This window comes from Vitis vinifera, chromosome 13, assembly GCF_030704535.1.
Source record: "Vitis vinifera cultivar Pinot Noir 40024 chromosome 13, ASM3070453v1".
NCBI classification, from domain to species: Eukaryota; Viridiplantae; Streptophyta; class Magnoliopsida; order Vitales; family Vitaceae; genus Vitis; species Vitis vinifera.
This window is the reverse complement of record NC_081817.1, coordinates 26,281,331-26,304,512: the sequence shown is the minus strand read 5'-3', so window position 1 is coordinate 26,304,512 and position 23,182 is coordinate 26,281,331. Positions and strand designations below refer to the sequence as shown.

General features: G+C 37.4%; 1 protein-coding gene across 8 annotated transcripts; it reads right to left on the bottom strand.

Annotated features, from left to right (window-relative positions):
* Positions 1 to 3,800: 3,800 nt before the first annotated feature.
* Positions 3,801 to 23,055, bottom strand: LOC109121446 (putative disease resistance RPP13-like protein 1). 8 transcript variants are annotated; one of them, XM_059742276.1, is made up of 9 exons: positions 18,800 to 23,055; positions 17,106 to 17,557; positions 15,688 to 15,912; positions 15,055 to 15,272; positions 13,397 to 14,957; positions 4,923 to 7,266; positions 4,743 to 4,814; positions 4,355 to 4,613; positions 3,801 to 4,267 (listed from the first exon to the last, which is right to left on the bottom strand). In XM_059742276.1, exon 1 carries the CDS (start codon positions 22,882 to 22,884, stop codon positions 18,847 to 18,849), a length of 4,038 nt encoding a protein of 1,345 aa, XP_059598259.1. In that variant the 5' UTR covers positions 22,885 to 23,055; the 3' UTR covers positions 3,801 to 4,267; positions 4,355 to 4,613; positions 4,743 to 4,814; positions 4,923 to 7,266; positions 13,397 to 14,957; positions 15,055 to 15,272; positions 15,688 to 15,912; positions 17,106 to 17,557; positions 18,800 to 18,846. The 8 variants fall into 8 exon arrangements, with proteins under 8 accessions (XP_059598259.1, XP_059598257.1, XP_059598260.1 ...); XM_059742274.1 differs by having other exon boundaries at positions 3,801 to 4,442; positions 4,537 to 4,613; XM_059742277.1 differs by having other exon boundaries at positions 3,801 to 4,350; positions 4,537 to 4,613.
* Positions 23,056 to 23,182: the final 127 nt, after the last annotated feature.

Genomic DNA, 23,182 nt, shown 5'->3' with positions numbered 1-23,182 from the left:
AATTTTAAAAATGATTAATAAAATTAAATAATCATAATTAAAATGTGGAGCCTTTTTTGAAATGTGGTCTTTCTTTCCCACCTCCAACCTAGAACAAGCTTTTGATCTAGATACAAAATGTACCAAATCATGAAACAAACCATGCAATCACAAAAAATGATTTACAATAACTAGATTGACCTTCAATCTAGAACAAAATTTTGATCCAGATACAAACTGTGTCAAAACGTGAATCAAATCATACATCACAAAAAATTATTTACAATGACTGGATTGACCTCCATCTTAGAACAAAATTTTGGTCCAAATATAAATAGTGTCAAATTATGCATCACAAAAAATGATTTACTATGATGGGAGTGTTGAAAGAATAATCTTTGATAATAGGTTCTGAAAACACATTTCACCATCTTTTAATATCTCCTCTCCTTTCAAGCCACCCATAACAAAATTAACTTCTTTTCAAATTCATAATCTTTAGAAGAGATGAAGCAATATACAAAGCTTTGCTTCAATTTTGTAGGGGCTCAAGTGTATAGCAACATACCACAACCATGTTTGGTAATGAAGGAATCAACAACTCAGTAAAATACAATGAGGAAATCCCAAACAGATGTGAAGGCCTCTGCCCTCTCAGAACTTGCTCTTAATTATATCAGATGGGTTTAATTACTTGTTCACCCTTATACAGTCAAAATATTACCCTTCCTCACAATGAAAGTACAAAAAAAAAAAGAAGGGTTCTTTAAGAACTTCCACAAATTATACAATTTTAAAGAACTGTTCTACACGGTTCAATATTGAGAAGAATGGTCAATTAATATTGAAATAAGGAAAGAAAATACAATGCATGCTTTTGATTGTTTAAACCAAAATTAGTAATTTAACTTTAATGCCTCTTATCATACTTGTATCTAACTACGAGAGTGAATTAATTCATTATACCATAAGATCTAATGTAGAAAAGAGAATATAAATATTAAAACCCAAGCATGAAAAAAAAAATCAATCAATTTGCTTTAGTCTTATCCATACTGATGGTTGTTCGGCTATCCCAACCATTTTTTCCAAACCTTGATGGTATATAAGTCAAAATTTTCTTCAACATTGGCCCTACTCTTTTGGTATGATATGAAGATATTAAAAAAGAGGCGACCTACTTCTTTTGTTTTTATTTTTATTTTTTTGTTTCATTGGGTGTACATAGAGAGTGACCCATATTCTCATCATATTAAATAAGATATTTTTGAGATTTTGAAAGAGGAAAGACTCATAAAATGTATTCTAATATATTATTCATCTGGGTTTTTTGCCAGATTAATAGAAACATATTTAATAGTTGGAATGGTATATAAAAACCTGTTTGAGAGTCATTCTGATGGGATTATAGTACTTCTTAATACTTATAAGTATGATTAACAAAGTTATTAAAATCACTTTCTAGAATTAAAGAATCTTTTGATTCTTAAACTAGCATTTAATATGTGTTTCATTAAAAAATTATTTTTCTTACATAATATATTACTAAAAATGTTATAAAAAAATTTATATAAGATACAAATACCTAGTGGATTCAAACTTAATTTTTTAACATAAAATCAATCAAAATATGGAAATTCAAATATTCGTAGAGATTAAAATCTCTACACAAGCACTTAAGCACTCCAAGCAGCAATTGAGCGCTCGAGGGGTTTTAGTGATTAAGTGCTAAGGAGTCTTTAAAGTTGTTTTTAAAAACATTTTTTATAGTTTAAAACATACGATTCACACCATACTTTAACTCACTCCAATTCGCCTTTTCCAGATCTTTTTATAATTACCTATGTTATCCCAATTAATTGTACAACAACCTTAAGTCTTGAATCTTCAATAAAGAGTAAGACAATTTAAAAAGGTCTAATGATAAAAAAATTAGGAACAAAATTGTCAACTCTTAATCACATAACCTAATTATTCAACAATTCTAAGTTTTTAAAGTCATAGGGTCTCTTCATCATGAATTCTAGAATTTCTTTTGTTATTCTCATAACATCAAATTGATCATACAAACAAACCCAAACTCTCACACCAAAATGGCTCCCCACCCTCTCATCATTGTAGATGGTCTAAGCAAAGGTTCTTTCCAATCACATCCATGCTAACAAATTAACAATGGAAATTACAAAGACTCTATTATTCATAGTTACTTCATCCAACATTAGCAATCAATAATCTTCTCCTTATTAGCATCTCTACTATAAACCTAAGTCTCATCCACCAAAGAAGTAGTTTGTAACTTTTCTTTTGTGGCAAACGAAATCCCTCCCTCCGATACCTTTCCTCAATTGAAGATCATATTAAAGGAACTATCAAAGGAGACACAAAATCAAGTGCATAAAAGGTTGGAAGACACTTCCATAAATATTTTTATAAATCTAAAAATAAATTTAAACATTTTCAACTAAAACAACAAAATTTTGTTTTAAAAAAAAAAGAAGCTTTAAGTCAAAACCGTAGTTGGTGTCTACAGTTTTACTTGTTTAAAACAAAATTAAAACTAAAATTACCCACTATTATTTTGTCACATTAAAAAAGGAAAAAAATTAGGCCACATAGATGCATATGTGGTTGAAAAAAACCAATTGGGAATTATTTTGGCCAAAAATCTAGGATATGGACTGTTTTTTAAAATGAATTATTTTTGCTCAAAATTCCATTCAAAAGCTAAACCTTTTCTTCTTTTCTCTCATTTCCTATCTTTTCCTAGTTTCCTTCTCTTATCCTTCATTTTCCTCAAATGTTTTACACTGAAATTAAAAGGAAAAAAAATGTTACAAGGTGCATCTCCAAGCTTTAGGGCATGATCTACGATAGCACATGCCAGTGCAGCAGTGAACGGTCATGACCAAAAAAATGGAATTAGTAGATGCTGAGAGATTAACCAAGAAGGTATTTTAACCCTTTCATTTGTAAAATTTACTATTTAAAAGAAAAAAGTGAATTTGTGAAGAATTTAAGTGGATGTGTTAATAAATTCTCTTTTCCATATGTTAACAATGGGTTGAACAAGTGGGTCATGGGGTAATTGAGGACTTTATTGGCATTGCCATACCCATACATCCATCAATTTCAATATATGGGTCCCCTATATTGGACCATTCACAATAATGATTCAGAATTGGTAGATTGCATGGAAGTTCTTGGCATTGTGGAGTCCACAAAGCGCGTGAATGACTTGACTAATAGAAAAGCAAGATTGATCGCTGATACCTTCTTGTTACTAAATTTCAATTTCAATGAAAAAGTATTCTTCAGTCTTTTTCTCTAGAATCTTAAGAGTCTACTCCATTCAAATTAACCATTTTATGTTCAATGTGTTTTCGAGTGTTAATGTGAAAATAATTTGGAAGTTCCAATTTTTATGCTTAAGAAGTAGCAAATACCCTCATTTTTTGAATTAGCAAAATGTCAATGAAAATAATTTGCTAAATTGAATTAGCAAGTAGCCCTAATGGGATAGAACAATCATTTTTTGAATCAAGCCCTACATTGTCGTGATCTTGAGGCCTCAATACCCTCAATGGGATCACCAATTCTACTCGATGATCAATCATGAAGTGGCAAATAGTTCTAACCACTGACTTTACAACCGAACTAATTAACCATTAATTTAGATTAAGCAGGCAATTAGCTCTAATATTAGATAAAATTCCATCAAGCAAAGGAAACAATGGCAGTCATCTACTATAAAGTGATGAAACTGAAAATGGAGGTATTTCTAGCCACTTACAAAAGTAAAATGGGAGGAGAGACATGGAACATAGTTAAAAGAAGATCATTACTATTCAAAATGCAATAATTCTTAAGATTTGGAATCATATCAGTAAAACTGAATGACTAAAAGATCCTGAATAGCCCCCTATCATGCTGAACTATAGAAATAGTACAACTTCAATAATATCTCATCATAAAACACTCCCGGGGGGAATAGAAGGAACAACATATATTGGGAAAAATGTTTCATGTATTCAAAATTAAAAGACCTAAGAACTGTTGCCATGGAGGTTTCCAACAACTACAAATGTTGCCATTTTAGTTGATATATGAATCAATAATGAAGAAGGCGGTTCCTTTCTTTCCACAATTGCCCACGTTTTAATTCCATCTATTCATTGGAGAAAAAAAAAATACTGAATAGCTTGTTCTGATGCCTAGTCATTCAGTTAGTCTGAGTGCTTATGATTCTGCACCAAATTTGCAGCAGCTATGAGAACCAATTCTCCACTCACTGCGTGATCCATACATCAATGACAAATCCTTGAAATGAATTTCCAACAATTGCTTTTGTGAAGAACATATTCAATAGTTTACCTACATCAATGACAAATCCTTGCACATTTCAGTCTACTTCAAACAGCAATACTCTGCTTTTCCAATTTTAATAGCTTCTCTTTTAATTTTTCCTGTCAAGATTTTTCGACCATGTCAAGATGCACTGCACTAGATTCTCTTGCACAGCTAAAGAACCCAATAAATTTATCTTCCATTTACTATTACCTCATTTCTCAAACTTGGTTGTCCATCATTTCTTCAAGTTAGGGAATGAGAATTAAGTTATTAGGATGAACATCAACCTGTAATTCACAAACTACACCGTTAGCATGACTGTTCAAATTTTAACGACCACTGTTGGATCATAAAAAGACTTTCATTTTTGAGTGACAATAAACTCATCTGCAGTGATCAAAAATAGGATTGCTTACACATGGTTATATGGTGACAGAAGACCGTAGTTGAAGGTGGCAGAAATCTGTCTGAATACTGTTAGCCGAAGACTGAAGGTAGAGATAATACAGATTATTTTGATGATAGAGTCAGAAAAAACTTCTCATTAATAGCAAAATAGTAATCTGAGTATGGATGTCTTTGATTCTACATCTTACCATGCATAATGATGTACTTGAGTCACATTCAAGTGAGCAGAATAGGGATGGGTATCAATTGCATATCCCTCCCATATCATTTCACTTATTTGTGATTCCACGTCACCTTCCAAAGAGTAATCTTGTTGGTTAACATCCTAAAAGCAAGCAGTTGTAAATACATCCACAAATTTCACAAAAACTCTAAAACTAAAGTGCTAGTGTGAAAATGCATCTGCTGTAGGCACAGAAACCATCCAATTTGCCTACCTTTTTATTGTGTTGAAATTCCAAAGTTTAGAACCTACCATTTAATGTTGACTTGAGAAAGGCTCATTAACCATCCTGACATGCTCCAATGAAGCCTCCATCAAATGCCTTTGCAATGGCTACTACTTTGGTTCAAGTACATTTTTCAAATGCTACAATGGTGCCAAATGAAGAAGAAACTGATAAAACAATTAAATATTTTTTATCCACCAGTAAACAGTTGAATGCTTCATTGAAGGTAAACAAATTTGTTCAATTGGACTTTATGTTACTCTTTAATTTCATGCTAACAGTCTAAAACCAATTTGGAGGAAAACATACAAACTAACAGGAAAAAAGACTATTCAAAGTAAAAGTGAAATTGATAAAGGATCGGAGTAGTATTGTTGAAATGAAAGAAGTAATTTTGTTGAGAGAAGAGATTACCTTGTTTCGGCCCTATCCTAATTATCTTGACCATCAAAATGGAAACCAGTGAAACAGAATGCATACGATAACCTCTGAACCATACTTTAAAGATAGAGAGAAGCCTAATATAACCAAAGATATATTGATAATTTTAATAGTTCAGTATTTTCTCTTGGATAGGTCATCATCTTTCAGCCTTTTACATAACTACTGAATCTAGTGCAACACATGGAGAATGCTTTGCTAATATTAACATTTATGTTTCATTTGTACTATTAAAGATTAAGAAGTAATATAGTTTACATTTATAGAAGTAAGAAATGAAAATAGGTTGTAGGACATCAAAATAAATCTCTTCTACCTTAAAAGAGACAACCTATAGTTTTTCACAATTGCTTGTATTTAATAGTAGTAAAGAAAACTCAAGCATTTTATAGAAAAGCAGGTCAATGCAAATTAAAGCTAGAAACATCATATTATCTTCAAAACTAAATAATAGAAATGAAATGCCAAAACAAAAAATCTAGGTAGAATTTCTACCTAGATTATGTCAACCAAATTAATGAGTGACAACCAAATATTATATCAACCAAAGTGTAAATTAATAAACAGAACACCAAATCACATGAGCTACAACTCTTGACAAGTAGTGCTACCTTCCAAAGAATGGAGCACTCACAATTACAATCCTTCCGCAGATGAGTAAAAAACTTTTCTTTGGAGCAAGATCATGGAATAAATGTAAATGCATGCATTTGTCTAAAGGATTCTTGACTGCTAGCAGCGACTAAAACTCCTAGGATGGCAATCTTCAGTGGTCAAAACACCAACAATAGCATAGGACAAGTTGTCTTCACATTATGAGGTTCAAATCATTTGAATCCACCATATAGGTGTGACATTCCTAGAAATAGGATATAGATAAGGAGGACATTCCTAGAAATAGGATACAAATAAGGTTATCTCCAATTGAAATTCATTGTGTGAATTCTCAGTATAAGGCAAAACAAAATATTTTTTCAGAAAATAGATGACATACCTAAAAGAAAAGGATATTTTGATAGTGTAAGTGAAACAGACATTTTGATCATGCTTATGCGACATAAATACCTCTTCCAAACTCTTCATAGCATGAATGGGAATCTAGGTGTAAGGTTAACCACATAATACAGACTTACAGTACTTCACTAAAACAATGTAGATTGAATTTTTATAGATTGTAATCCTCAATAACCAAACAAATTCCCACATTATTAAATTCAAAGCATTCAGCAAAAGTAGATATTATGTTTGATGATTATAATTTTAATATTTTTATTAAAGATGAGGGTGTAAAAGATTTAATTGAACTTTTATTAAAGGAAAAATAAAGATGTTTGTATTTTTAGGTAAATTATACTAAGAAAGTGTAAGGTCTAGTTTAATAATTCTATCTAATGTCATCAAAAGTTGAATTTGACCTTCAAATCTTGTTTTTAGCATTTAAGAAGTTTTTCCAAACATAGATTCAATAAATAACATATTATAAAAATTACTTACAAATCATTTAGGGAAATAGAAGAGTATAAGAAGATGGCAGGAATAGGTTTGAATACTTGAATTCAAGCTACTAAACCTAATAACCAAGAGAAGAATCACTCTGCATACCTGATTAAGCTCTTCCTATACAAAATGGCATGTCCAAGACCTATTTTTTTTTTTGATACGTAAATCGAAATATATTAAGCAAAAAAGGCCAATAGCCACACAGTATACAGGAGATATACAAGGCGACTATAACCTCTCAACAAAAAAACAAAAGAGACCAAGAAGACCTCACCCCCCCTAGGTGGATGCTAGCCACTCTAAAAAACCTAGAAGGGATATAGAATCCTCTCCAATATCCAATCTAGACCAGCCCCACAAGTTACAAACAAAAAAATTCTTTAACTTCTGAATATGTAGCTCACCCCCCTTAAAGGCTAATCTATTCCTTTCTTTCCAAACCGTCCAAAAAATACATAACGGGATGGATTTCCAAATTTTTTTCCTTTTTTTCCCCACAAAAGAACCTCTCCAGCTCAATAGGACCTCCTTTACAGTTTCTGGAAAGACCCACTTTACACCTACAAGCCCAAGGACTAATTCCCAAAGGGCTCTAACCACTGTACAGTGAATAAGGATATGATTTACAGATTCTTCTGCACAACCACACAAAAAACAGCAATTCGGGAGATGCCATCCTCTTCTTTGGAGTCTATCAAGCGTTAACACCTTCTCCCACGATGCCTCCCACGCAAAGAAAGCGACTTTGGTAGGAACACTATTCACCCAAATGCTTTTTTCCGGGAAAACAATGTCACTGGGATTGACTAAACCACTGTACGCCATCTTGACTTTATATCTACCGCTTTTTCCTCCCTTCCAAGAGATTGAATCTTCCTCCAAAGCCGGCCTAAGCCCTCTCAACTTAAGGAGCAGATCTCCTACCATGCCCACCTCCCAGTCATTAAAATTCCTCAAGAATCTTAGATTCCAACCTCCTTGATCAGAATTCTGGTCCCACATCTCCTCCACCGTAGCATTCCTGTCAACCGCCAAGGCAAAGAGGTGCGGGAAAGATTGAGACAACGCTGTACCCGCACACCACACATCAGTCCAGAATCTGATCTTATTGCCCTTCCCCACCCTAAGCTCTAGGCTGTCCCAGCACCATTCATTTTCCTTCATAATCTCCTTCCACACCCCTACTCCAAACGCCCCATTAGGTTTTTTAGACCTCCACCCGTATTCTTCTTGCCCATACTTTGCCCAAATCACCTGCTTCCATAGGTTCTCTCTTTCACATGCGTATCTCCATATCCATTTACCAAGCAAAGCTTTGTTCATAAGGCCCAGCCTTCTCAAACCCAGCCCACCCCTCCCTTTGTCCCCACACACTATCTCCCATTTCACCAAGTGTGCTTTCCTCTCCATATTTCCCCCTCCCCATAGGAAGTCTCTTTGTAATTTTTCTAGCCTTCTAACAACTATATTGGGCATCCGGAATAGAGACATTTGGTAAATGGGTATGCTGGCCATGGTGCTTTTAATCAGAGTGATTCTCCCACCTTTGGAGATGTATTGCCTTTTCCATAACGCGAGTCTTCTCCTCACTCTTTCTTCCACCCCGTCCCACATCGAAGAGGCCCTATTAGGAGCCCCTAAAGGTAGGCCCAAGTACTGGGATGGCAAAGATCCCACACGACACCCTACCTCCGCTGCCAGCTCCTCAATATCATCCACCTCACCCACCGGGATGATTTCACTTTTGCTCAAATTAATCTTTAACCCCGAAGCAGCTTCAAACCAGAAGAGAACCCAACTTAAGTGACTCAGGTGCTCTTTGTTGGCCTCACAGAAAATAATTGTATCATCAGCAAAAAATAAATGAGAAATGTTCAAAGCACTCTCTCCGCCTTCCCGAATGCTACACCCTGATAGGAAACCCCCTTCCACAGCTCTCCTCAGAAGGATACCCAACACTTCCATGCCCATGACGAAGAGGTAAGGAGATAGAGGATCTCCTTGGCGGAGCCCCTTAGTACTCGGAAAGAAACCAGCAGGAACCCCATTCACTAAGACAGAGAATCTTGCTGTAGATATACAACTCCACATCCAACCCAACCATTTTTGCCCAAAGCCCATTTTTTGAAGAACTTTCATTAAGAACTGCCAATTCAAGCTGTCATAGGCTTTCTCAATGTCCAATTTGCAAATGACCCCCTTCTCTTTTCTTTTTTGCCACGAGTCTATCACCTCATTTGCAATTAGGGAGGCATCAAGAATCTGTCTACCCATCACAAAGGCATTTTGAGCAGGGGAGACCACTTTCCCAATCACTTTTTTCAGCCTATTAGCCAGTACTTTAGCCAACAATTTATACAACCCCCCCAAGAGACTAATAGGTCTAAAATCCCCAATATTTTCAGCCCCACCTTTCTTAGGAATCAGGACCAAGAATGTATTATTTAGGCTCTTGAGAAACGTTTTCTGCTCATGGAACTCCTTGAACATTGCCAAGATCTCCTCTTTAACAAAACCCCAACAACTTTGCCAAAAAGCTACTGTAAAGCCATCCGGCCCCGGGGCTTTATCCCCATTCATCTCCAACAATGCTGAATGAACCTCCTCCTCAGAAAAAGGGGATTCCAAATTTTCTGCATCTTGTTGACTGATCTGGTCTAAGCACAGCCTCCCAATATCAGCCTGCCACCCCGCTTCTTTTGAAAGCAGCTTCTGATATGCATTTGCCACTCCATCCCTCACTTCCTGCTCCTCCGTAAGGCTCACCCCATCAATTTTAATTCTGTCCAGATAATTATTCCTACGATTTGCATTTGCTATACGGTGAAAATAACCCGTATTTCTGTCCCCTTCCCTTAGCCAGATCTCCCGTGATAATTGTCTCCAATGTGTTTCCTCCAAAAGCACCCATTTTTTATAATTTACCTTAGCTTCATTTTTTAATTCTGTTTCCTCCATTGACAGAATTCTTTCACTTTCTACACGGTCCCAAAATTCCACTTGTTGCAGGGCTGCCGCTTTATTACATCCCAGATTCCCGAACACCTCCTTGTTCCAAATTTTTAATTTCTGTTTAATTTCCTTCAACTTAGTAGCCAATCTGTAACTAGCACTGCCTCTCACCTCAATCTCCCACCACCATCTTCGAATCATATCTTGGAATCCCTCCACCTTAAGCCACATATTCTCAAATCTAAAGGGAGAGGGGCCTCCTCTCAGACCTCCTCCCTCTAGTGAGACCGGGAAGTGATCAGATAAAGGCCGAGGCAGTCTACTCTGTAAAACGCTACTAAACTGATCCAGCCAGCTGGTATTCACCAAAAACCTATCCAATCTAGCCCAAGACTGATTGTTAGGTCCCCCACTCCAAGTAAACACTCCCCCTTGCATAGGAATATCCCTCAGCCCTAATTCATCAGCAACCTGGGCAAATCTCCTCATAGCTGAAGATATTCTCCCCTGTCTATTCCTTTCCCTTTGGAACAAGGTGATGTTAAAGTCACCTCCTACACACCACGGGTCTTCCCAGAGGCCTCTGATCGCCCCAATTTCTTCCCACAGCCACTCCCTTTCCTCTTTAGTGAAAGGTCCATAAACTCCCGTGAACACCCAAACCATCCCATTATCCACATTTTTGAATCTGCAGGATAAAGAGAATTGGCCCTCCTCCCAATCCATAATCTCCAATGTCCTTTTGTCCCAACATATCAGAATTCCTCCCGCAGTCCCGCTTGCATCCAGGGCCCTCCAATCCAAAAATCTTCCCGACCCTAGACTTCTTGCCACCCCCTCCGACATTGATTGGATTTTTGTTTCCTGGATACACATTAGATCTACCCTCTGATTCCTTATAAATGTCTTAATGATTTTCCTTTTCTCCTTTTCATTCACCCCCCTCACATTCCAGCTCAGCAATTTTAGCTTCATTGTAGCACTGAAAGATGGCACCCTTTACCCTTTGGTGGGTCTTTCTGCTTCCTTCCCTTCTCATAATTCACTGAGCACTCCAACCTCTTCAATTCCCTTTCAAACTTGGACTTTTCTAGCAGCACCTTATCATGTATTCTCTCCCTTCTTTTTCTGATTTTAATCAAAAAGTCCAGGATTTCCTTTTCTAAACCCTCAGTCGAAAATCCCAAGAAGTGACTGAATTTTGCCAGGCTGCTTTCCTCCCATCTCTCCTCCTTCTCTCCCCTTTCAGCTTGAGGGTCGTTCAATCCTGGACCCCACTCCTCATCCCTATACATAGTGCTGCTGCCATTATTCTCTACCAACGCCCAGCATCCAATTACATTCTCCTCTGACCCTTCACTCGGTACTACACATAAGGGAACCTCAAACTGAGGCTCCACCCCAGCATTTCCAGAACGATCGTAATGCCCCCCCTCCGGAGCCCGATCAAGAGAAAAAGAAATAAGATGAGAAGACCCAGGCACCCTTTCCCCCCTCAACAAAAGGACAGACCCGTACCTCATAGCTTCCTCAATAAGCGTCGAATCTGTCGCCGAGTGCAAGAACTTCGTATTTCTCTTTCTCAAATCCTCTGTCTCCCAATTTTTTAGAACTTCTTCCTCCATGTTGCTCTCGTTATTTACCAATGGAGAGGCCGGCGAACACGCCTTCAGTTGCTGATCTTTATTGGTGTCTTGAAGCAGTGGCTTACTTGGGCTTTCCTCCAGGTCCATTCCTCCATCACACGATGGGCTTTCCTCCTCAGTAGTCCACCATGTTTTTGATGGCCCAGCCTCCTGCCCAGCTAGCACTCCCACCACTCCTTTTAGCTTTAAGTTTAAGCCCATCGTTGCCCCTTGATTGTAAGGCCCACCCACCCTCTTCATTCCTTTTGGTCCCAAATCTGGGCCTGCCGATTGAGGCCCAAAATCCACAGCGTCCTGGGTTGATCGGGCCCCCAATCCTCCTTGGTCCCATTTTTCAATCACCCGGCCCACTTCTCCCTCCTGAATCCCCATCATTTTTTCTGGCAGCAGCAGCGCCTCGAGCTGTGTGCCTTCCACCTCCTTCCCCACTCGCGTAACAGCGCGTGAGGCACCATCACCCCTAACCTCTCCTCTGGTACTCTGGGTCACTTCGCTCCTATTCTCCTGAGCCTTTTTCAGAGACGGTTTCAGCTCCCACCAGAGGGCAAGAGCGTACACCTTCTCCTCCACTGAGATCTCCAACCTACTTGGCAGGTCTTCCCCGTTTGTTCTGATCAGGATTCGCGCCCATTGAAGCTCCTGCATCTTTTCCGTCCTAGGGTCCATTGCTATAAATCCGCCACACTCCTCCCCCACTCTTCTCAAGATGGTTTTGTTCCATAGCGATAATGGTAACCCTACGATCCTGACCCAAACTTCATTTGTAATCTCCACCTCTTCCGAGCACCCGATCCTAGGGTTCCATCTTTCTAGTCTCAAATGAGCCCCGTCAAACGATCTATTCCCCGTGGACATTACCCGAATAGCTTCACCCAAAATCTCGAACTCCAGCAGAACCCTATTCTTTTCCATCCTTGCCAGCCCCAGATTACCCTTCAGCCCCCAAACTTTTGACATTGTTTGCCCCAACGATTCCAGAACCTCTCCTCCTGCTGAGCAAGGATCCCAACTCCCAATAATGCAGTGTTCCAGCTTTCGCAAATTGTTTTGGACTTCCTCCTTTCTCACCTCCATCCTAACTAGTTTTCTATCTCTATTCTTCTGTTTCTTCACCACTTCCGCATACGATACTTCCATCCCAAGTTTCCCTCCACACCACTCTTTCTGCTTTTGCTCCTTTCTCCCACTGAAACCTCCCATTTGTTGAATTTTCTCCGCCATGGTCACCCATCCCCCCTTTTCTCCCCTACCTTTCGGAACGATGATACTATGCCTCTTCTTCTCCAGATCTACTACCTCCAACCTGAGATAGAGACCCCCCTTGTTCTCGCCACGTACCAGGGAGTAGGATCTCCCATTCTCTTTCCAGCCCCTTTCCCATTTTCCTCCTTTCCCATCCTTAATACAATACTCTAGGCCCTCCGACAGAAACCCTAGACTTGCCAGCCCCAATCTAACCCAAGAAGAAATCCCTTTCTTCATCTCCCAGATCTCAACTTGGATTTTTCCCCGTTTCTCTTCTAAGTTGATCTCGAAGGTCTTAGTTTCGACGACAAAGCTTTTCCTCTCCCTTTTCCTTCGCTTCGTCGCACCTTCACCCCCTTCATCACCTCCGCTCTCGCGCTCTCTCGCTCTCTCTCTCTCTCGCTCACCCATACAAACTTTCCCCAAGACCTATTGAAGAGAGAAGAATGGGAAAGTGGATTAATTGCTTATTGTCTCTACTTAATTCCATGTCCTCATGATTCCACATTATAGTCTAACCAGCAAATCTTGATTAGAATCTCCATCCTGGGATCAGGCATGTGTAAATGCATCCACATGTTTCCAAAAATCAAAAAACAAAAAACTCAAAACTAAATTGTAGGGCAGGGATTGATTTAATTTCCTCTCTTAGACAGGTTTTAGTATAAAAGTGCATTTGTGAAAGGCATAGAAGCTATCCAATTTCCATACCTTTTTATTGCATTGAAATTCCCAATGTTTAGGACCTTTCATTTATGGTTGACATCAGTAGAATGCACCTTGACATGCTCCAATGGTGTCTCCTTCAAATATCCCTCCTGTGGCAGTTATGCAGGTACAAGTACAGTACCCTTTTTAAAATGCTTCAATGATGCCCGGTGTAGAAGCAGAATAACATGAAGTGGGAGACATGTTTAAACAACTAACACATATAGAAGAAACTGATGTAACAATTAAATCTTCTTTATCCAGCAGTACTTAGTTGAATACTTCATTAAAGTTAAACAGAGTTTTTCAATTTTGGAGTTTATATTAATCTTAATTTCATACTAGGAGTTTAAAAACAATTTCATAGGGAAACTGATAAATGTAACAGAAGCGAGGATGATTTAAAATATTTGGAATGTAAAGCAATCTAAGTGTTGTTATTGAAATGGAAGAAGTGATTCTATTGAGACAAGAGATGGCAAAATGCATAATAATAGAGAACACTATCATAGCTACCTTGAACATCAAATGCAGACAACAATGGAACAAAATGCATTTGATTAACCTCTGTACCATACTTTAAAAAGACCGAGCAGCCTATCATTTCTCAAAGTTGTCTAATCAGGTATCATAATGTGAAATTGAAAATGTTTTATTCCATAAATAGTTGGTGAAATATACAGTAGGCTTTGCAACTATATTTTTGATGGTTTAACCCAGACCAAGGTGCAACAACTTCCTTTAGTTCATCAAGCACATGAACCATTTCTATTCACTTAGAATCTCAACAACAAGAACTTTTTTACTTGTTCTTTGATTCATTAGCTTATACTCAATGATTGGAAATTTGAAAAATATAAGCAAAAATATGTGTTGAATGCGTAACCAAAAGGATCCTCTGCTTTTTTCATGATGATTCTAACAGTTCATCATTTTTGGTTGGATATAACACAATAGTTTAGCCTTTTACATAATTATTAAGTCTAAAAAAACAAATGGACAGTGCTTTTGTTTACATAAACATACCTTTCAAGGAATGGAGCAGCCGCAATGGCAATCCTTAAGCAGAGTACTAAACTTTTGTTTGGAGCAAGATCATGGAATCAATGCAATGACATTGCCTTCAGGATTCTAGACTGGTAGCAGTGATCAGAAATGCCTAAGATTGAAATCTTGAGCAGTGAAAAACAATCTCTTGACAAGAACAACAACAAACTAGATGTTGTCCTCACATTATGAGATTCAGAGCATTTGAATCCACATTCAGGTGTGGTCATCATTCCTAGTAAAAACATTAGTTATCTCTTATTAAAACTCATTGTATGTGAATTCTTACTACAAGGCAAAGCATAGAATTTTTCAGAAAATAGAAGATATACCTAATTGAGGGCAAGGTACCTTGCAGCTGCTAATACATTTTCCAAAACACTCCATTCTATCTGAACTTTTTCAAAACATTCTCTTATGGATGATATGCCCACATGTCCTTCATCGGCTAGGAAAATTTTGCTCCATTTGTGGCATCATACATGCAGATATCAAAAAGCGCACAATCTTTCTCTACCAATGATATTAGTTGGATGCTTTAGAAGCATACCTGTTTCAAAAATGAGAAGTTTGTTCAAAGGTCACACCATAAAACCTACAAATACTTGTTGAGAACAAAGTCTAAAGTAACAAAGAAAATGGTAATCATAAAAATTTTGCAAAATCCATAAAAAATTTCAGTCATCATGTTTTGATTATGTTTCTCAAGGCCCTGCCTTATCCCATTTCTATGATCTTAAACTCCATGTTGAGTCACCTTAGGCTATCCTAGCAAATTTCAAGCATTGTTGAAAGCAAACATCAACATCAATCAAATTTGATGTTGTCTTAGTTAACCATCATGTGTTAACATTGGGGAGTCAAATCGATTCTTTGCAAGGTAGAAATTATCTCATAATGTGAATTATTGCTAAAGAAAATAAATTACACCTTCAAAAAGTAGAACGATAGAAGAAGAATGGTACCTAATTAGAATCTATGAATACATTTGTTGAATCCTTTGACATATCTAAAGAATCTAAATCGTAATATCTGGGAAGGAATGATTTGTCTGCATGGGCTTTACCACCTAGATTTTTCCATTTGTTCCCTACATTTTGATGTGCTTGCAAAAACCAAGTAGTGAATCAAGTAAACTGACAATTTTGGTGGACAACCTTCCTCCATCAATAAGATGATAGTAGATACTCCTGCATCCAAAATTCTTCATGACATGAATAGTTTTGCAATGAATTGTGATATTTACATATGTGAGCATATGTAGAATTAGAAAAAGGTTAGTTGTGTACACAAGCAATTTGAAAACCAATATCCCAACAAACTATAACCAAGGAATGACTTATATGATTTCACACATAATAGTTGTTTGAGTTTATTAACACTTATATTCACACATAATACAAAACTACTCAAAAAATGGTTGTTACTGCAGAGAGTTTACAATAAGAAAGTTGTAACTATACATATTGGTACAATTTTCACAAAATTATATGATTTCAAAGTAGGTATATTGGGCTTGTGGTCGTCTTATGAATCATAGGTATAGTTGATTTTTGGGCTCAAAGGAGAACATATTTACTAAGGTTTTACTTTATCCCATTTCAATGACTTATGCTTCATGTGGAATGACTTAAACTTCCGTTAACAGATATTAAGTTTTTTCCGTCAAAGTCGCACATGGAAATCAACAAACTCTCATGCCTAATGCCCTTTTTTTAGTGTGTTTACCTCCTAAAATTTCTTCATAGGAAAAAAAATTAGGCTATATTTGGTTGCTAAAATGTACTAAAGAAAAATAAGGAAAATAATTTTCTCACATTTGCTTTATCATGGAAAATATGAAAAAGAAAATCATTTTTTTGCAAAGTGCATTACTAAACAATTTAGTTTTTTCTTCACATTTTCCTCTCTAATTTCTTTCCCTAAAACTTAAGCTATTTGAGAAAGAAAATTTTAATCCATACATATATTATTAAATGAGCAACAAGATCTACTCCAATAGCATTGGTGAAACAAATTCAATGGGTAGAACCGTTCTTGAGGCCTCTTTGTTAAGCCCATTCAAAAATTTTGCACTTACCATTAGCTCATGAAAAATGAAATTTCAAGTAAAATGCATATAAAAAAAAAAGATAAAACAGAAAATGTAGCAACAACAGAAAAAAAAAATTTAAATGATATGTTGTGGTAGTGGAAAAGAAATTCGAAATCACAAGAGGAAGGAGTTTTTATAGTCGTATGCAATTCTTAATTGAAAACTAAACCTACAAGATATTCACAAAGCCAAATACAATGTTTCTTGATTAAACAGGAAAAATAAAATAATATAACAAAGCATAGTTATAAATGGGAATGAAAATATGGAACACAAAGCATAAAGTACCTGGGCTAATAAATGCAGAGAAGAGCAAGAGCTTGGATCGAAGGCCTTCATGATAAAATCACCTCATCTTCCTAATCGTATGTTATGTAGAGGATGTGAGAAATCTTGAGCCATTCTTTCCCTTTATCCCTTTGGCATCATTTCCTCAGCAGAGGACAGTCATCAATATCAAGATGAGAAAGGGAGGGGGCAGCCCCTGTTTTGGGAAGTACTTGAGGTTTCCACATTTCCAAATCTCCAGTGTTTCAAGAGAGGTGAGGTGCTGAAGCCCCTTATTGTCCAGGAATTTCAGATTTGGAAAACCCCTAATTTCAAGGGAGGTGAGAGAGGAGGGCAGAAATCGCTCCTCGGGAAATCTTTCTTTCTCACATCCCTCAATCCCCAACGTTCTAAGAAAGGGAAGCGTTTGCAAGCCCCACTCCATCCGATTAGCCACTAGTTTGTTGCCATTCCTGATGTGAAGCTCAGATAAATTAGTGGGCAAACCCCCTTCTAGAAATGAATTAACATCTATATTCACATATGATATTAAACTTTCCAAAAAAATGACTTGTGGTCTTGTTATGAATCATAAGTATAATTGATTTTTGGGCTCAAATGAGAACATACTTAATGGGGTTTGCCTTATCCCATTTCAATGACTTAAAGCTTGATGTGGAAATCACCTAAACTTCTTTTAAAAGATATTAAGCATTGTCCATCAAAATCACACGAAAATCAACAAGCTCACATATCTAATGCCCCTTTTTTAATGTACGTGTTTACCTCATAATACGGATTTTTGATAAAAGTACAATCAATTTAAAATTAATTTTTTAAAATACAACACATTAAAAAATATTTCAAATTCTACAGCATTTTATGTCATATTGAAAGTTGTCTATTGAAGAAATTTATGCTAAAGATGACTTTTGAAAAAAAACACTTTCCATGTTAAAAATATTGAGGAATTTACAACAGTTTTGATCATGTTGGAAGTTGTCACTTAAAGAAATAATTTCCACAATTTTATATTAGACACATATTGAAATTAAAAAATGAATTTATATTAAAGTTGCCTTTTGAAGTAATATTTTTATGTGATACAAGTTGTTTATCTTTAGTAAAAATTATCTAAACTTAAAAGAAAAAGAAGTTCTCTTAAAAGTTGTTTTTTGAACAAACAACTTCTATGCATAAGAATGTTGTCTTTTAAAGTAACAATTTTAATGAAACACACCAAGTAAAAGCATAAGGCTAATAAACATCTAATACAATATTTCCTGATTAAAAATGAAAAAACAATATAACAAATTAATGATATAGTTAGTTGCATTTTTTTTCAAGATTAATAATTTGAAAGTGACTTTGGAAATCATTTGGTAACTATTTTAAATTTTTTTTAAAAAAAAATTTTGATAACAAAAAATATGAAAAAAGAAAAGCAAAATTATAAAATAAAGAATATAAAATTATATCCAAACTACATTTAAGTGGTGCTTTGCCTTTATTCTTTATTTGAGTGATACCCCCACAACTTATATCTGGACTATCTACTGGACCCCCACTTGATGTCTCAAAAATAAGAGAATTATAAAATAAAGTCTTAAAATATTAGCACCATTAGGTAGCAGAGTCTGGATGCTAGAGTAGTTATAAACTTGCTGACTGACGGGGAATTGGTAAATGAAAATAAAACACAAAGCATAAAGTACCTGGGCCAATAAATGCAGAGGAGAGCAAGAGCTCCGATGCAAGGGCCTCATGATAAGATCACCTCCTCATTTTTCGGATAGTGTATGTCGAACGCTATGCAAGGGATGTGAGAAACGTTGGGCCATTCTTTCCCTTTATCCCTTTGGCACCGTTTCTTCAGCAGAGGACACCTTTCAATATAAAGACGTGAAAGGGAGGAGGGCAGCCCCTGTTTTGGGAAGGACTTGAGCTTTTCACATTTCCAAATCTCCAGAGTTTCAAGAGAGGTAAGATGCTGAAGCCCCTTATTGTCCAGGGATTTCAGATTTGGAAAACCCCTAATTCCAAGGGAGGTGAGAGTGGAGGGCAGAAATCGCTCCTCGGGAAATCTTTCTTTCTCATATCCTGCAATCTGCAACGTTCTAAGAAAGGGAAGCGTTTGTAAGCCCCACTCCATCCGACAAGCCAAGAGTTTGTTGCAATTCATGATGTAAAGGCTAGATAGATTAGTGGGCAAACCCCCTTCTGGAAATGAATCAATTTCTGGACAATTAGATATATACAAATCTTGAAGGGATGTAAGGAGGGTGTGCATCCCTTGGGGCAGTGACTTAAGCTTTTTGCAATTCCTTATATCAAGCATTCTTAAATTGGGAGTGGGCAATCCTCCTCGTGGAAAAGATACCAGATTAGGGCAATTACGTATTTCCAATGACCGGAGAGATGTGAGATCCACGTGGTGAAGTCCATCTCGAATGGAAAGGGACTCCAGATTTGTACAATTCCATAAATGAAGCTTCTCAAGCTTTGTGAAGGAGGCTAATGGAAAGGACGTGAGAGAATCCCAAATACCATTTATCTCGAATTCGGTAAGGGAAGCGTAGTGGTTGTGCGTCATATCCTCCTGGAGTGCTAACTCCAATTTCTTACACCCAGAGATTGAAAGTGTCTTCAATGAATCAATGTCCCTGGGCAAGGACCTCAGAGAACCACAACAACAAATTTCCAAGCATTGCAGAGTCGTATTATTTTGCATCATTCCCTCTGGTAGGGACTCCAGAATGGGACAGGACCAAATTCGAAGCCTTTCAAGCATGGGTGGCAGCGCCATCTCCGGAAAAGATGCAAGACTCTCACAATACCGGATGTTCAAGTTTTTAAGAGAGGTAAGGTTGTGAAGAATGGGTGGAATTTCCTTTAACTCGGGACAAGAACTCACATACAACTCTACAAGAGAATGCAGTTGTCCTAATTCATCTGGTATTTTACGTATATGCAAGTAAGCCAATGAGGTGAGACTGCCCGCACTCCTAACCATCACATCATCATATTCCTCCAACATCAATACACGAATGGAGGGCGCCATTGGAAGACAACACACCAGCTGCTGGCATTCTCTAATCTGAAGTGTTGTTAATTTAGGAAGGTGTTCGGGTAAATCCTTTTTCAGCTTTGGACATTTCTCGATATAAAGCTGCTTCAAACAAGGGAATTCAACTCCACGACAAACCCATTCCTCCCACTCTAACATCTCTTCAAATCTCAGAATCTCTAGGGATCCAAATGGCTTAAACGAAGAAGACCCAATATTCCCATAGAACTCTTGTCCCACCTTCTGCACTCCATCAATCCTCATAATAGAGAGCACCTTGAGAGATCCAAGTTGCCCTAGCGATGGCAAGGATGAACAAGTTTTACAATCGTGGAGGTGCATGTACACCATATTGGTAAATGAATGTTCGCTTAACCAGTTAGGAAATTTTTCACCACAATAGTGCTCGATGGTCAGCTCTTTCAAATTGTTATGAGGTTGTAGCTTTTCAAGCACAGTTGTTTCCTTCTGCAAATCACGAGCAGTAGCTTCGCCATCCCACTGCATTACTAACTCATCAAGACGCTCCTTGCCTTTCAAATTAGCCTCGAAGACATCCATAGCATCCACCACATTCTGCAACTTGGAAATGCAAAGTCTGCCACCAAGGTGTGACATGTCCCTCAACTCTTTAATTTTTGCCCCTCCATCCTCACCAACAACAAAAGCAGTCAATGTTCGAAGACGTTTCAACCCTTCCATTCCCATTGGCATCTCCTTTAATCTAGTGCCACTAATATCAAGATGACGCAAGTTGATTAGTTTCCCCATTTTTGTGGGCAAATGAGTAAGAGAATCACAATTTGACAACATCAATGTCTGCAAGTTGAAAAGGTTGGTTATTGATTCAGGGAGCCTTCTAATTGAAGTATGAGAAAGATCTAAGTAGCGTAGGTGTTTCAAAGTTCCAATTGAGTGAGGCAACTCCACAATATGATAATCAGGTAAAGAGAGAACCCGTAAGCATTTCAATGTTGGCAATAAAAGATCTGAGACCTTCTTGCTTAAAAAGATACGAGGATATTGATAACCTGAATGTACAGGAAGAAAGGTCCGCAAATTATGAGCTTCATAAAATGGATCAAATTTCTTGGAGAGTTCAAATTGCTCTGCCCTAACGTAAGAAGAATGTCGAGTCTGTTTGGAAATTTGACTTTTCTTTTCATCATCCAACGAAGAGCAGAATTTTCCCGATACAAATTGTGCTAAATCATGGATCAAATCATGCATCAAAAATATTGATTCATCATCACTAGCTTGTTGGAAGAAAGATCTTGAAAGTAGATTGTCAAAACACATGTTACCATAATCTTCTATAGTTTCCTCTCTTTTGGAGCCACCTAATAAGCCTTCGGCCATCCATAACAGCACTAAGTTCCTTTTTTCAAATTTATAGTCCTTGGGGAATATGGAGCAATATGCAAAACATCGTTTCAAATTTGTTGGAAGATAATGGTAACTCAAGTATAAAGCCGGAAGAATGTCACTTTGCTCAATTTGAAAATCCCATATGCCATTATTCAGTACTTCATTCCAAGCATTTTCATCTTGTTTAGTGTGTAATAGACTTCCAAGCGACTTTGCAGCCAAAGGCAAGCCTCTGCATTTTCTTACTATCTTCTCACCAATTGGTTCCAACTTTTGGCGGATGTTTGTATTCATATGTGCAAAGGCGTGTTTTGCAAATAATAGCCGACACTCTTCATAGGATAGCACATCAAGGTGATGAGAAGAGGCAGTAGTGCGCATAATCGATGCAACATCTTCATTACGAGTTGTTACTATGATCATACTGCCTTGTGCACCAGCCCTAAAAGGAGCCTTTAAGGCATCCCAGTTTTGGGGCTTCTCGTTCCACACATCATCTAGAACGAGGAAGAATTTTTTCCCATTCAATCCATTCTTCAGGCTATTTTGTAATGAGTCCAAGTTCTTAGAATCAGTTGAACTATGAGTGACGGACTCTAGAATTGCTTTGGTTATCCCTGTCACATCAAATCGATCCGATACACAAACCCAAATCCTGGTATGAAAGTGGCTCTCCACCCTCTTATCATGGTAGATAATTTGAGCCAGGGTTGTTTTACCAACCCCACCCATACCTACGATGGGAACTACAGAAACTCCATTATCACCATTATCCCTGGAGGCTTCCTCGGATAAGAGAAATTGAATGATAGCCTCCTTCTCAGCATCCCTACCATAAATGCTAGACTCATCTACCAAAGAAGTGGTTTGTAACCTTTTTTCCATCTTAAACGACAACCCTCCAACACCCTCCCTTAAATGAAAGTCATGCTTTCGTTTTGCAACAGCATCTAACTCCCTTGTAATTTTCTCTATCTTTTCCCCAATCTTTGCAGTAAATTTCACAGATGTAGGATGACAAGCAGCAAAACAAGTTGGGATGAGCTTGTGTACCTTACTGGTGCTAGCTTGGGGTCCATGTATCACGATCTGCAGATTAGCTTCAGTGTTGAACTCGTCCAGAACATCTTCCATGTCGTAAACCAAAGATTTGAGATCATCCAACCAAAGCTTAACAGCTCTCTCCCTTATCTGCTTCTGCTCAGCATCAGTCAGCACAGCTTCAATATGCAACAAAATCCTCCTCCATTCTTGGAGAGTGGCCTCAACATTCTGACTACGTGCATTCTCCAACAAAGGGGCAGCCACCAACTTCTCAAGCACCAGATCAAAGATGGAAGACACAGCCGCCTCCGCCACAAACATGTTTTCAGCAAAATTCAAACTCTCGAATAACCAAAGCAAATTAGCGAGAGTAGCAGTTGCTGTGAAAGCCTTTGCAGTAGTCTTTCAAGCCTTGTGAAAGCGCAGGAAAATGGTCTGTACATTGAATTGAAGTTTCAGGCATTGTGGAGCCCACAAAGCGCGTGAATGACTTGAATAATTAAAAACAAAGACCCGAGCATCAATCAATGCCATTGGGTTGCATGATTGCACCCTTCAATCCTTTTTTTCATATTTGGGTAACTTCAAGTGAAATAGTTGAATATTCACAATATTTTTT

Excerpts from the sequence above, each read along its gene's own strand:
- LOC109121446 (XM_059742273.1), bottom strand. The coding sequence starts at position 22,884 with ATGTTTGTGGCGGAGGCGGCTGTGTCTTCCATCTTTGATCTGGTGCTT.